Source organism: Scardinius erythrophthalmus (assembly GCF_964197995.2).
Source record: "Scardinius erythrophthalmus genome assembly, chromosome: 1".
NCBI lineage: Eukaryota > Metazoa > Chordata > Actinopteri > Cypriniformes > Leuciscidae > Scardinius > Scardinius erythrophthalmus.
In genome coordinates this window covers 2,560,642-2,574,774 of record NC_138221.1, presented here as the reverse complement: position 1 = coordinate 2,574,774, position 14,133 = coordinate 2,560,642, and the positions used below count along the sequence as shown (strand labels likewise).

The 14,133-nt window shown below is 38.1% G+C and overlaps 1 protein-coding gene across 1 annotated transcript; it reads right to left on the bottom strand.

The window, feature by feature from the left end:
* Positions 1-10,099: 10,099 nt before the first annotated feature.
* LOC308692688 (uncharacterized protein) lies at positions 10,100-12,997 on the bottom strand. The gene is made up of 7 exons (XM_081368953.1): positions 12,936-12,997; positions 12,241-12,546; positions 11,775-12,143; positions 11,193-11,312; positions 10,920-10,979; positions 10,694-10,774; positions 10,100-10,582 (listed from the first exon to the last, which is right to left on the bottom strand). The coding sequence occupies exons 1-7, from the start codon at positions 12,994-12,996 to the stop codon at positions 10,527-10,529; spliced, it is 1,053 nt and encodes a 350-aa protein (XP_081225079.1). The 5' UTR covers position 12,997; the 3' UTR covers positions 10,100-10,526.
* Positions 12,998-14,133: the final 1,136 nt, after the last annotated feature.

Below are 14,133 nucleotides of genomic sequence, written 5' to 3'. Positions count from 1 at the left end.
TGTAACTCAGCGAATACTCAGTCAAACAGGCATACAGTCATACAGGCATGAAGCTTGAATTCTCTTCTTTTAAATGAAGTAATTTTTATAAAAAACAAATATTCACAGTTTATGTAATATGTATGCAAAGAGAGAGATGTCAGTCGTTCTCATCTCAGCTAATTAAGTTTTAATGTGCTCCGCCCACGGAGAGCGCGCGCTATTCAAACGCAAATGTGAGGCGATCCAAACAAACCTGTGAAACGCCCACATCAGCTGGATAACACACACCGCGAGTTCACTTTCAGACTTATGTACTTTACGATGCTGTGAGTAATAATACTATCTTGATAATAATCCTGCAAAAATTTACCTCAGAAGTTCTGGAAGTATCATTTCGAGGAGCAAACGGATCCCGCTGAGGAATTAGGTCAGGTCTGTTTGCTTTGTTCTAATCTGAATGAATGAACAAGACGCGTGCTGTTGTGGAGCTACTACAGCTGGCAAAAATACTGTTTAAATATGAATTGCGTTTCTATGAATGAATGAACGAACGAACGAACGAACGCACAGATGCGTGCTGTTGTGGAGCTACTAAAGCTGGCAAAAATACTGTTTTAATATGAATCGCGAATACAAAGAAAGATTACATTGGAAATATTGTTACAATTTTAAATGTTGTTGTAATTGTATAACCTTAAAAAAAAAAAAAAAATATATATATATATATATATATATATATATATATATACATATATATATATATAAGGATAGATGTAAACAAAATCTTAAAAGGTCATTATAAGCCTTCTCTTTAAATAATTTTATTATGCTTTATTAGTGACACATTTGGGAAGAGAATATATTCCAAATCTGAAAATACAGTATGAGAACAATTAACTGCACAATTACTAGAAATGTTTACCTTGGATATTGTACAATTTGCAAGCAAAATTTGTGGAAAAAAACAACAAACCAGTTATATATTGTCCTTGCATTCTTGTGGCTGAGTCACACACCTGAATGAAAGGCTCATTACGTATGCAGCCTCATTATGCGGGCCCCATTGTCTCCACAGGTGTGAATCACGCCCACCCGCATATGGCCTTTCCAAACAAAAAGTGTTTTACAAGATTTAAATCAATGTATTGTGTTATGTGAATGATTAGGCAGGATGATTTTCACATAATTTTGAAGAAAAAATTCTAGGCAACGTCATCCATTAGTCAAAAGTCTTATTTACATATATTTAGAATGTGTTTTATGGCCTTATTTCAGAAACTTTAGTTTTTTGTTTTTGAAAAAACCATGCATAAACATTATTCTCTCAAAAATACAAACATGTACATGCAAGTTGTTCACATATTATGGTAGCCCTGTTTGTGCTAAATAGAGTGAATTTACACCTTTGCCATTAATATGTTTATAAGCAACTGAAAAAAGCACAAATGTCAGGGCATGTCAGAACATCTAAAGGACCCCCAAAACCCCTCAGACCCCAGAGGGTTAACAAGAATCCAGATAAACATGAGAAAAACAACAACATTGCAGATCAATTAGCCAAATTAGCAGCACAAAAGGGAGATGAATGGCAGCCTGACAGACTGATTGTTCCTGCTGTGAGTGTGGTTCAGACTGTTCCTATTGACTTGAAACAGTACCAACAAGAACTGTGGCGTTCTGATGGAGAGCTGACACCGCACCTGCAGCAGGACCAACTAGCCAAGGTCACTGAAGGCATGATTTTGAGAGACGATAAATACATCATTCCAGAAGCCCTCCAGAATCCATTGATAAAGTTGTACCATGATTATGCACATGTATCAGCTCCCAAAACACAACAGCTGATACAAAAGAACTTCTGGTGGCCACAAATGGCATCAGACATTCAAAGATGGTGTGACACATGCATCGTATGTGTCACCATTAACCAAGGTAAGCCTGGCCGTACAAAACTGTGTAGACCAGAGCCACCCAAAGGACCTTGGGATTCACTCCAATTGGATTTTATAGGCCCACTACCCAGTGCCAAAGGGGGGTATCGTTATTACCTTGTGATATTTGACAAATTTTCCAAATGGGTTGAAGCAATTCCTACTCGCAATAACAATGCAAACACAGTGGAACGTGTGGTAGCGAACCAAATTCTCCCACTCTGGGGAGCACCAATCCAAATTGAATCCGATCAGGGCACACACTTCACAGGTCAGGTGATGAAAAACATATGCCAGATGCTGAACATCAAACAAAGATTCCACGTTTTCATACAGGCCACAGAGCTCCGGCATGGTGGAACGTGTTAACCGCACCATAAAAGAAAGCATCTCGAAACCAATGGATTGATGCCCTACCCACAGTTCTAACAATACTGCGGGCAACTCCTTCAAAAGCCGCCATCTTTAGAATATTGTCTTTTAACTTCCGTTTTGCGGTCGCTCTGTATATTTCTATGGCGCTGCTGTCCAGGAGTAATTAGCTTTTGAAGTGGATTTACTTAATGTAAAGTTAAAGGGGGGGTGAAATGCTATTTCATGCATACTGAGTTTTTTACACTGTTAAAGAGTTGGATTCCCATGCTAAACATGGACAAAGTTTCAAAAACTAAATTGTTCGTTTGAAGGAGTATTTCTGTGCCAAAAATTGTCCTTCCGGTTTGTCACAAGTTACAGAAAGTTTTTTTTCGAGTATGGGTCTTCGTGACGTCAGCTGGGGCGGAATTTCCTTATATGGGTCCTAAGGGCACTTCTCCGCGGGCGCGCGCGCACTCGTAGACCAGACAGAGAGAGAAGAGAGCGAAAGCAGTACGTTACCTCATCAAAGCGCTCTGCTCAGCTTTTGGAAGTCAATGTCACCAAAGAAGTGTGTTTTTGGTTGCCAGGGCAAGACAACCCTGCACAGATTCATAAAGAACCCAGCGCTAAGGGACCAGTGGATGGAGTTTGTTTTTTCAGAGACTGTTTGTTTTTGTGCAAGACTGTTTGTTCCCTGCACTTAAGGATGGAGCAGTCATAATGATAAAGGTTTGCGGTCGCAGGCGGTGAGTAAAACTGCTTCAGATGTCTCTGTGTGTTGTTAGCTCGGCGGGTAAGCACAGCTTTAGCTTCGCCCACACGGCCCGCCTCCAGATGCTCGTTTTTTTTCCGGAAAGACTCGGTACAGCCTATCTTTCTTTTATAAATATAATAAAACTAAAGACTTTTTGGAGATATGAAGGATGCAATACTACTCTATAGGTACTCAAGATTAACAGGAGATTGAGTGAAAATGAGCATTTCACCCCCCCTTTAACGAAAGTTATCATGAGGACTGTAATGTTTAAAGCAGATGACTTAACAAATGTCAGTCGACCGGGAAGATTTTAAAACGAGCCGTTCATTAATAAACACGCAAAATCGCTGTGAAAATACAGACCGGAAGTCAAAAGACAACAAGCGCAGCGCTGAAAAGGGGCGGAGCTACATAAGGTTTATAGGGGGGAAAAGTTAGGGCCCCTGACTGACAGGGGCCCCAACAAATAGGTAAAAACTAATTTAAAAATTGTATTATATTATACTCTATATAAAACATCATCATTGAGTATATTTCAAATAATAATAAAATGAATGATGTCTTTGATTTGACTTATTTTGGCAATAAAAGTTAAATATCCCCATTGACCAAAAAGTAAACATCCATATTGACTGACCACCCCCCTGTATCTGCATGAAATGGTTTGGTCCTGCCTTAGCGCACTCATCAGTGACAGTGTTTAGTTGCAGACAGTCAGTCGATGCGCCAGAAACACAGAGACCACAATGTTGCATAGTAAAAGAAAATCAGGTTTTCAAAAAAGGAAAGAGAAAAGAGAGACAGGAACGACAAAAGAAAGGGTGTCAATCTGTAACCCAGTTTTTCACCAAGAAAGGTGGGTAGCCTTTAGTCTGTGAGTGGTATTAACCTGTTGTCCATAGTGAAATAAGCTAGCTAGCTGCAGGCTAGTGTTAGCCTACATTTCATCAACATTTAATCAGTGCAGGGAAACGTTTAGCAAGATATTCATATTAAATCATTGTCCATGCCCCTTTTAGCAGACTTAACAACAGATGAGTCAGCAGCACCCCAGTCTCCCCATAACTGCACCCCTCCCTGTCCCAGTGAAGAAGGTGAGCAACACTGTGTTAATGACTTAGCATCATTCCAGGGAGTCTGTGTGTGGTTCCCTGTCTGTCTCTCTCGCTCTCTTTACCATAACAAAAAAGAAAATGAAATATGTATTAATGACAGAAATCAAATACAAATTATTTTCTCACATAATGACCATTATGACATAAATAAAAAATAAAAAAAACCTCCTGTCTGTACTGGATGCAGTTAGAAACAATGAGTAGCTTACCTCGACCTGCATGTAAGTTACAGACAATATTAAAATAATCCAGTGTGATGTGTTCATTTAGACTGAATTTTGGCCGTTAAATGACATCTATAGATACAGACTTTATTATTCCCATCATTCCAAACCTCAAATCCTATTGATTTAGTGATCACTGGATCTGTTTTGTAGCACTATAATAACCCTGATGTGGAAATTCTGTTTTACACGTCAACTTTATTTTGTTGTTGGCATATATGTGCAGTTAACTTAAAAAATCTGCTGTTTTCATTGTTTTGAGATGATGATGTTAATTTATTTTGATTAAAAATGTAATATATATTTAGTTTTTTTCGTTTTCTTTTTTTAAAATCTGTCATTAATTCTAGAATAAAAATACATTGAGACTGTAAAGGATTGCCTTAAGGACATTTTTATGGTGGCTTTTAATCTTGCATCATATAGTGAACTGCATACTGTATGCAGACTTGCATTTACTAATCACCAGCAGTAAATATTGTGCTTGTACTAGTATTGAACTACAAGAAGCAAGACAGTTGCAAGCCTTCGATTAGAGTTATGTAAAGCTTTTGATGGGACAGTTAGGTCCTAGAGATGTGGTGACAACAGCTGCGCAGAGGGGGCCCAATTAGATTTTTTTGTCATTGGGCCCAAAATTCCTGGCGGCGCCCCTGTCCATTCTTATTGTGTTTCCACAACAATGTTAGTGGGTAAATCTACTGAAATTGCCACCATAACAGTGGAGTGTGATGTGTAAGCTGAGAAAGCAGAGGTTAACGCCCGTTTCACACATCCTCCGTGTGCAGTGTGTGTGCGGTGCAGGAGCAGCACGCTATAGTGCTTTCACATATGCTGCGTTTGCAGTGTGCAACTGATCCACGGCTGTACCACAAACACATACTCGCTATTTGTGTTTCAAATCCAGAAGTTATCAGCAACTTTTATTTAAAAAAAAGTTTTTGTCAGCATTGAGATTCTCTTTGTACACATATACACTCTTTAATGGACGTTGCACGTTTAAACACAATTTAAACAACGTATTATTCAATGCATTACTTCTACATAGATTTATACATTAAGTTGCTCAAGCAAGTGGTAAAATATTTAACCATGTACTTATATTAAAATTGCAACCATTTTAAATTTAAACTTAAAATTGACAGAAACAGCCGACTCTCATGCCTTTTCTTTTGCATTTAAATTTTAATAGGCTACAATACATCTTGCATGTCACAAAGAACTTGTTTTTCCACCTCCACGAATGAGACGAGTGTTGTTCATAATGTCGCCTTGTTGAGGTAAATTGTAGTTTTCCTTGCTTTACCCCGGTCTTAAAGTAAAAAGATGACTGTGAAAAATAGTAGTATTTAATTAAATACATTTATGGTGAAATTACTACATTTTATTGTATTAAATGCATTTATGTTGAGATTACTATATTTTCATGTCAATCTGTGTTCATTTTGACCACGGACCATGTGGTTCTTGATCAATGCAATTGTAATGAATATCTGTTAAACAACATAACCTTGTTTGTGATGTTCACAGAAAATGAGCAAGAATGAACTTAGGATGGCCTAGGAGGAGTAGGCCTACTACTCTAATATAATTCAACAAGGTTTTAGAATATAGAATATTTTTTAAACAAAATAAAAAAAGCCTATTATCCCGGCCCCGGTGTGATGTGCGAGTGGAGGAGGCATGTGTCACGCGCTTGACACGTGATGTGTTGCATTTTGTAACACAAATGCTTGACCAAGGGCCCGGCCCAGCCCGAGATTTATAGAATTTATTTAGAGACAATAGAATATTACTGTTGCAGAATATTAATTACAGTTTGAAGTGCATCAATAGCCGGACTACCAACAGGTCCTGCAAGAATGTCCACATGCTGTCTGTATCTTAAACCTGCATTGATTGCTTACCTCCACTGGAACTGATTTCCACACAAATGTTAATGCTTTGATGTTAAAGCTAGAATGTCCACTAATGTGTTTATTTACAAAAAGGCATGAGTGGAGTCTAAATTTTCATAAAACCGCAATTTAAATATATTATTTCTATAGGTTATACAAAAAAAAAGGACAAAATAAACAGGCTGAATAAGCTGATCTATAGCATGTTCAATGGTGGTAGCCTAGTCTATGAATGGTACACCCCCCTAAGCTCACAGAAATGGTTAGACCCAAGTCTTCAGCAGCCAATGACACTGACCTGTTCAAACTGATTTTTAACGTGTATTTCACGTGTATTTTACATGTATTTACGTGTTGAATACACATATTTAACGCGCTGGTTTGTCACGCGTATTTAATTCACGTGTTTTTGGCCCTCTTGGCTTTCCATACTGCTGTATACGCACCGCATACGCACTGCAAACGGATTATGTGTGAAACGGGCGTAACTCGTTTGTCATGGTTATAAAAAACAATGGCTATCTGAACATCTTTGCCAAGCGCAAACCAGTACAGAAGTAATCAATACATTATTGGGGAGGGTCATGCCTTTTTTCACAATCATTTTGGAGGGTCAGTTTAAGGTTTATTGCTGGCGAAGGGAGGATCAAGTCTATTTTGACTATAGATCTCAAAACTCCTCCGGTAGCCCCTTAAATAAAACACATAGAGTCCCTAACCTGGGATTGTCGTCACATCATGACATGGATTGACTATCACAGTAAGTGGCCAGAAGTAGCATCGACTTCTTCAGTCACAAGTACAAATGTGATAAACTTCCTGACATCAGTTTTCCCTGAAATCCTCATGGCATTGGATCTGACTGTGGATGTCAATTCAAGAACGTGGAGTTTACAGCATTCAAAGGTTTCTATTTACAGTGTTTTTTCAGCGTTGAGCTCTGAAGCCAATCACAGACACGTCTGTTGATCTCCTGAACGCCATGGCCAATCAGAGGCGTTTAAGTTATGCAATTTAATTATGCAGTGTAGACAGCTTCATTGATTATAACAGAACTCTGTGAGATCGCAATGCAGTGAGTCTGAGATGAGTGACAGCTGTTTAGTGATTATAAATAGAGCGCACTTTGCTCATGTTTAAGCCAGTTAACATCCTTTTAGTTTTGTTATTAGCATTCACAATGTATATGTTTTAGAAAGATATGAGTGAAATCTTAAGTTAACGACTCTTCATGGCAGACATTGCTGTGTGTGTGTTATTCTAATATAGCTCTTTACTGCAAACACTAACACTGTGGGCCGTTTTGCTTGATTAAACTGCAAGTAAAGTGCTTAAAATAAATGAAAACTTATTTTTTCCAGTTATATTGCATTTACATTTATTCATTTAGCTGACGCTTTTATCCAAAGCGACTTACAATTGCTATATATGTCAGAGGTCGCACGCCTCTGGAGCAACTAGGGGTTAAGTGTCTTGCTCAGGGACACATTGGTGTCTCACAGTGGATTCGAACCCGGGTCTCTCACACCAAAGGCATGTGTCTTATCCATTGCGCCACACCACCCCTCCTAAGTGTCTTTTAAAAGAAACCATGGCTAGGACTGTAGTCTAAAGCATTCAGTCATTCAAGCTTATGTAATCTTCCAGTGTTTGCTCATAAATAGGGATGACAGGTAAGAGTCTAGTTCATTGCTCTTTTATTTCTAGATTTGTATTTTGTCTAATTCTTGTGTGATTCTGTTTATCCAGATTTGTTAGCGGTTGTTTATGATCATCATTCATTTACTTCCTACTTAACGTTGAGCATTATTCATATTATAAGCTCTAAAATGCTTATATTATGTGAGCATTTGTAAAGTCCCATTAGTAAAGACTTTAACATCATCAGCTCCTCCTGTGGTTATTAACTTCCTCTGTTCTGACTAACTCAGTGTTTAAATTCTGCTAGAGTTGCTGTCAGTGACACTGTCCCACTGTGAAGTGTTGCTTTACATGTGTGAAACATCTGAGACGTGCGTATACTGTTAACCGCACTATCTCTCAACACACATCTGCTGTGAACACAGTTTTAAGAATTGATAAATTAGGAAATTCCAGACAGTCTGTTTTGGGGGTGACCAGACCCTGAGAGGACAAAGGGACCTCTCTGGAGATTACCATTTGAACTGGCACTCATGCACAATCGAGACGAAAGTCTCACCTCCGAGTCATCCTAATCTACAGGGTGGGCCATTTATATGGATACACCGTAATAACATGGGAATGGTTGGTGATATTAAAGTCCTGTTTGTGGCACATTAGTATATGTCATGGTCACCACCCATCTTGAGGAGTTTGCCCCCTCACATATACTAATGTGCCACAAACAGGACTTTAATATCACCAACCATTCCCATGTTATTACGGTGTATCCATATAAATGGCCCACCTTGTACATCTCTTTCCCTCTCCCCTCACCCCCTCTCTCTCATGCTCAGATGATTCACCTGAATTCCCAAGAAAATGTATAGTTTAATGTGAATGATTATCACAGAGTATTATCATCATGTTTGGTATCATTTAAAATGTCACAGTGAGACTGGTACAAATGTCTCTTTCCAAATAAGTAAAATAAAAGGTAATAAGGTTTTTAAGAGTTTATGGATAACTGACTTACAAAGGAAGGTGGTCTCTCAAGCAAATGGTCACCCACCCCCATGAAGGTGCGACCACTGCATGCAAATTTCTTTTGTTAGTACATGTTTCCTTGTGAAAGGTTTGTGTATATAAGGAGATGCAGCAGAGAGTTCGGGGCCTTTTCTGTACTTCAGATCGGCCCGTGAGGCTGAGAGAAAGAAATCTCTCAGCCTCATGTATTTCTTAAAGTTGGGTTTGCATCTTCTCTCTATTCCAGAGCATTTGATGTTTTGTATCGATTATCTTTGAATTGATTATGAAATTGGCATGATACATTTACCTGACATAATAAATTGTTACATTTGATTATTCTAACTGACTTTGACATTATTTTCATTGAAGAGGTAAACGGAATAGTCAAACATTAGCTCACTTTTAGTGAGGCACAGATATTATTAAAACCTTTCATTTATGGAGTCAGATGAAATAAACGAGTAAATATATGATTAATACATTACAAATTTAACCAACCAATACTTTGCATGAGTGAGGACAGAACACGTGAGACCTTCCCCGTCTATTGGCGAACCGGCAGATTGGACCAATTTCATGGGCATTACATTTATACACATTTTCTACACATGGATTATAAAGTTCTGCTTTACTCTCTCCAGCCTTGAGAAATATATCAGATCCAGACTCCTTTATCAACACTACAAATGCTCTGGAAGATCTGGGATGTATTTCTCAAGCACCACTGATATAACTTCCGCCTCCCTGAACTTCTGGACCACTTTGCTAAAACACTTGAACGAGTCGTTTTCCACCAACTATCTCCATTTCTCACACAGAACATCCTCCTGGACAACAACCAGTCTGGCTTCAGAAGCGCCACTAAACTGAGACGGCCCTGCTCTCGGTTATTGAAGCTCTGAGACTGGCAAGAGGAGCCTCCGAATCCTCAGTTCTCCTCTTGCTGGATCTGTCTGCTGCTTACAGTTAACCACCAAGAAGAGCATCTCAGGAACAGTGCTTCAAGTCTGACCTCTCAGTGGGTCCTTCAGGGTGTCGTGAGGTGTTTAAGACCCAATATCTAGCTCTCGGTTATTGAAGCGGCTTCTCAACTACAACTCGCTTCAGTGGACTTACAGAGACATTACCAGCTCATGAAGGAGAATTAACATATTCCTAACAAACATCTCAGGAAAGGAGACTTATTAAACACAACTGCAGAGGTTTATTAAGATAATTACAGCAATCATTCAAAATGAAAAAAGATGCTAAAAACAAGAATGAACAGACAAGATCCAAGAATCCTCAAATCAGCTCCATCACACAGAACAGAGAGAGATTATACAGTCTGAGTCTGTCCATTACTGTATTAATATTATATTTAAAGCAGTTTACATATGAATGACTTTCAACACTGTAGGCAAATATATCCATAAAATCCATATAAATGAAAATAAATCTGGCTTTTAATATGTAAAAAAAAAAAACACACATTTTAATCTAAACTTGATTATGTCACTATAAGAGTTTTTTCTCTGTTTTCTGAGAAGAAGAAAATAAAACAATGAACAATCCTCTGTAAGTTTTTGCTATTGTAAATATTGCTGCAGATTGGCTCTAAACTCATCAGTATTTTATTCTAATATTGTCGGCATCTCTATTTCCTCTGGGTGCTTCGAGTCCTTCCTCCCTGCAAAATAAAAGCATTGACTGACCTCTCGTATGTGTTTTTATCATGATTGCAGATTGTTCCAGATCAGATGAGTGTGAATCATCAGATTGTGTGCGGCTCAAAACTCACCAGCTCTTCTTGCACAGATGATCTGAAGAAGAATCACAGTAGGAGCAGCAAACACTGCGATCTCAACAATAATCACAATCACTGCAGGAAACATGAGAGGAAGAAGAGAAACTGTACATGACTGAAGTCAAGGGTATTCAACTATCAACAGTTATTGATGAAGCATTTACAGACTGACTGATAGGTTAATGTTATAAAGCTGTCAGTATAAATGAACGTGTCGTACCTCTGTATAATGATCCAGCAGTCACACTGACTTCAGTTTCTGATGCTGTATCAGCTGGATCTGTGGATCACGTCTGTTAGTTCAGTTCAACACATAATGCCACATATACACAACATCATCATCACATAATACTTGAGCTTCACATCACAGAAATGATGAATATGTGCACGAGTCTGTCATCTATTATCTTCTTACTTCACTCTCAAGCTGTCAGGAGGAGAATGACTATCACCAAAAATAAATCTGATTAACAGTGATCGTGTGATCATGAACCTTGTGTAGGAGCTGCTGCTGTAGTTCGGCTTGATGTCTTCTCAGAGTTTGAGCTTCTGACTGGAATCAGTGTAGTTGAATCGACTGGAGCTGCAGAAGATGAATGTTCAGACGCATCATCTGTAGGACATTAACATCATATGTTCATATCGATCATCACATGCAGTTTGTGTTCATCATCACAGTTTACAGTGGCAGTAGTTGAGAAGAGACTGTACTGTATTACTGTATAACTGTATAACTGTGTTACTGTATAATTTATTCCTGGTTTATATGAGAGTGAAACACAGTTGAGCTTCTGCAAATAAACCTTCAGCTTGAATGATGGACATAAGCCTTATAATTCCTAAATCCGACCTCCTACATGGGTCATACTAGGCTTTAATACACTCGTCTGATTTATGCAATATATCATGTATGTGTCATGTAGGAGGCCAATATTGGGAATTAAAAGGATTGTTATGCAGTTTATGACTTTGACCACTAATATTTTACAACTCCAAAATGTATGAAGCCATCAGAAAGAGTAGAGCCAATCTGTGGAAGTTTTCACAAATCTGTCAGAAAAGAGTGTTTTCTCACCTGAATACTTGACAGTGTATCTGACTGACGTCTCGAGTTGGTCTCTGTGAGTAACCTGACATCTCCACTCTCTGTTGTCATCTTCATTCAGGAGTGTTGTAGTCAGAGTGAGGATACAGCGATCTTGATCTGATGATGATAATATCTTATATCTGGAGTCTGTCTTCAGATCAACACCAGTCTGATTTACCCACAACAGCTCAACTCCCAAAGCGCTGACCCAATAATCACAGGGGAATCCATAATCTGAATACAACTGACAGGAGAGAGTCACAGAGCGGCCTGGACTGATCTCAGTCTGTGAGGATGAAGATGATGAAGATGAAGATGATGATGAAGATGATGATGATGATGATGGAGACACTGAAACTGAAAACAAGACACAAATCACAGACTCTTCAATCATCATCTGAGTTTAAAGGGAGAATCTGCCCTTTTTAAATTGACCACATAATCATAAACTTACCATGAAGAACATGCAGAAAAACATGTGCATCAGGTTCTTGTTGTTCTCCCTTCACAGATTGTCGGCAAAAATATATTCCATAATCTTCTTCTGTGATGTTCTTGATGTTCAGAGAGCAGTCAGACTCCAGACTCAGTCTCTCATGTCTCTCTGTGTCGTTCTTCTTTATCCCTCCAGTAATCAGTTCTACTGAATGTCTCTTATAGTAGGTCCATGTAGTTGAGTTGCAGTCAGAAAGAGCTTTATTACAGGACAGAGAGACATTTTCACCCGGACTGATGAACACATGATCATATCCACTGGTTCCTGAAACACAGTATATCTCAGTGATCATTATGATATATATGAATAAATGAACCATAAAACACACCAGCATAAAAAGCAGAAGTTTTAACTCATAGTATTTTTCCTGACTTAAAGCAAACAACACACTCTCCAGAATAAACTATTAGTCTTTATCAGAGAGCTGTTCAAATCACTGACACACTCTTAATATGAAGATAATTCTTCATCATCAGATGTTTGAGTGACACTATGTCCAGTATCAGGAATAATACAGTATGATCTGTGTGTATCAATACACAACTCTGAGATCACAACGTGAATGTGTGCAAGAATAAACTGAGCATATTCAAATGAACTCTTTCCAGACTAATTCCACTAAATGTCTTTAGAGAAAATACAGATTTCTTTACCTGTGAGAAGTGAAGAGAGAATGATCAGTCCCAGCACACACAGATCACACTTATCAGCCATTTTCTGTTTCTGTCAGTCTTCCTCTTCATTATATATAGTTACAGCTCCTCCTTTAACCCTCTGAGGTCTGAGCTGTTTTCTGGGCCCTGGAGGTGTTCTGACATGCTCTGACATTTCTGGTTATTTCTGTTACTTGTGACATTTTCATGGCTAAAGTCTAATTACACTGTATTCAGCACAAACTCTGCTATGATAATATATCAGCAGCATGTATGTAAAAGTTTGTAGTTTTGAGATAATGACATTTATACGTGGTTTGTGAAAATACAGAAAAAAATTCTCACTGAAATAAGGCCATGAAACCCATACTGATTATTTCTTCACAAGACTTTTGAAAATTGTATCACGTAGCCTAGAATATTTGCTCTAAATCTATGTGAAAATCACCCCGACTGCTCATTCAGATAAGACAATATATTGATTTTAAAAATTTACGACGCGTTTTGTGTGAAAAAGCTTTATGCGGAGGTCATTAATATGTAAGCTTTTCACACCTGAGAAAGACAAAGACCCTCCCCTAACGGCCCTATTAGGAGCTATCAGGCCCCTATCATTCTGAGCAACCTTGCACAAAGAATGAGGAGATTTAAAAAAGAATGGCTTTTAAATTGTTTGGATTTATTTACAACACAACATAATCCAAAGATACACAACAAATGCCAAAAAAGCACTTATTGAAAACAATGATCCAAAGACAGAGACCTTTGTGCCATTCCTAAAAACATTGTACATACCTTTCATTTCCAAGGTGTTTGATTTTCACTTTACCATGTTCATGCTCACTGAAGTCCTCAGTGGCATCTGGGTCCTGAAAAAAAAAAAGTGACCATACTGATATCAAGAGAAAGGCCTGCACGATTTTGGGAATAAATTTTAGATTTTTCTGGTTAAAATTGCTTTTTAAAATTCACAGAACACAATGATGATCATAAACAAATTTCCAACAATATATAATATAATGAACACCAGGTTTGTTGTGCCTTGTAGGCATAAGCTATGCGCAGTGCTGGATAAAATAACAATAACCTTATCAGTATAAATCTTCCAAAAGATTTCAGTAACAACTAAGCTAGAGAAAAATATATTGATTATCATGTTACTTCAAATGTTTCCATTCGTTATGATGATATGAAATGA

Excerpts from the sequence above, each read along its gene's own strand:
- LOC308692688 (XM_081368953.1), bottom strand. The coding sequence starts at position 12,996 with ATGGCTGATAAGTGTGATCTGTGTGTGCTGGGACTGATCATTCTCTCT. Across the intron at positions 11,313-11,774 it reads ATACACTGTCAAGTATTCAG|ATGATGCGTCTGAACATTCA; the intron begins GTGAGAAAACAC and ends AATGTCCTACAG. Across the intron at positions 10,583-10,693 it reads CATCTGTGCAAGAAGAGCTG|GGAGGAAGGACTCGAAGCAC; the intron begins GTGAGTTTTGAG and ends TTTATTTTGCAG.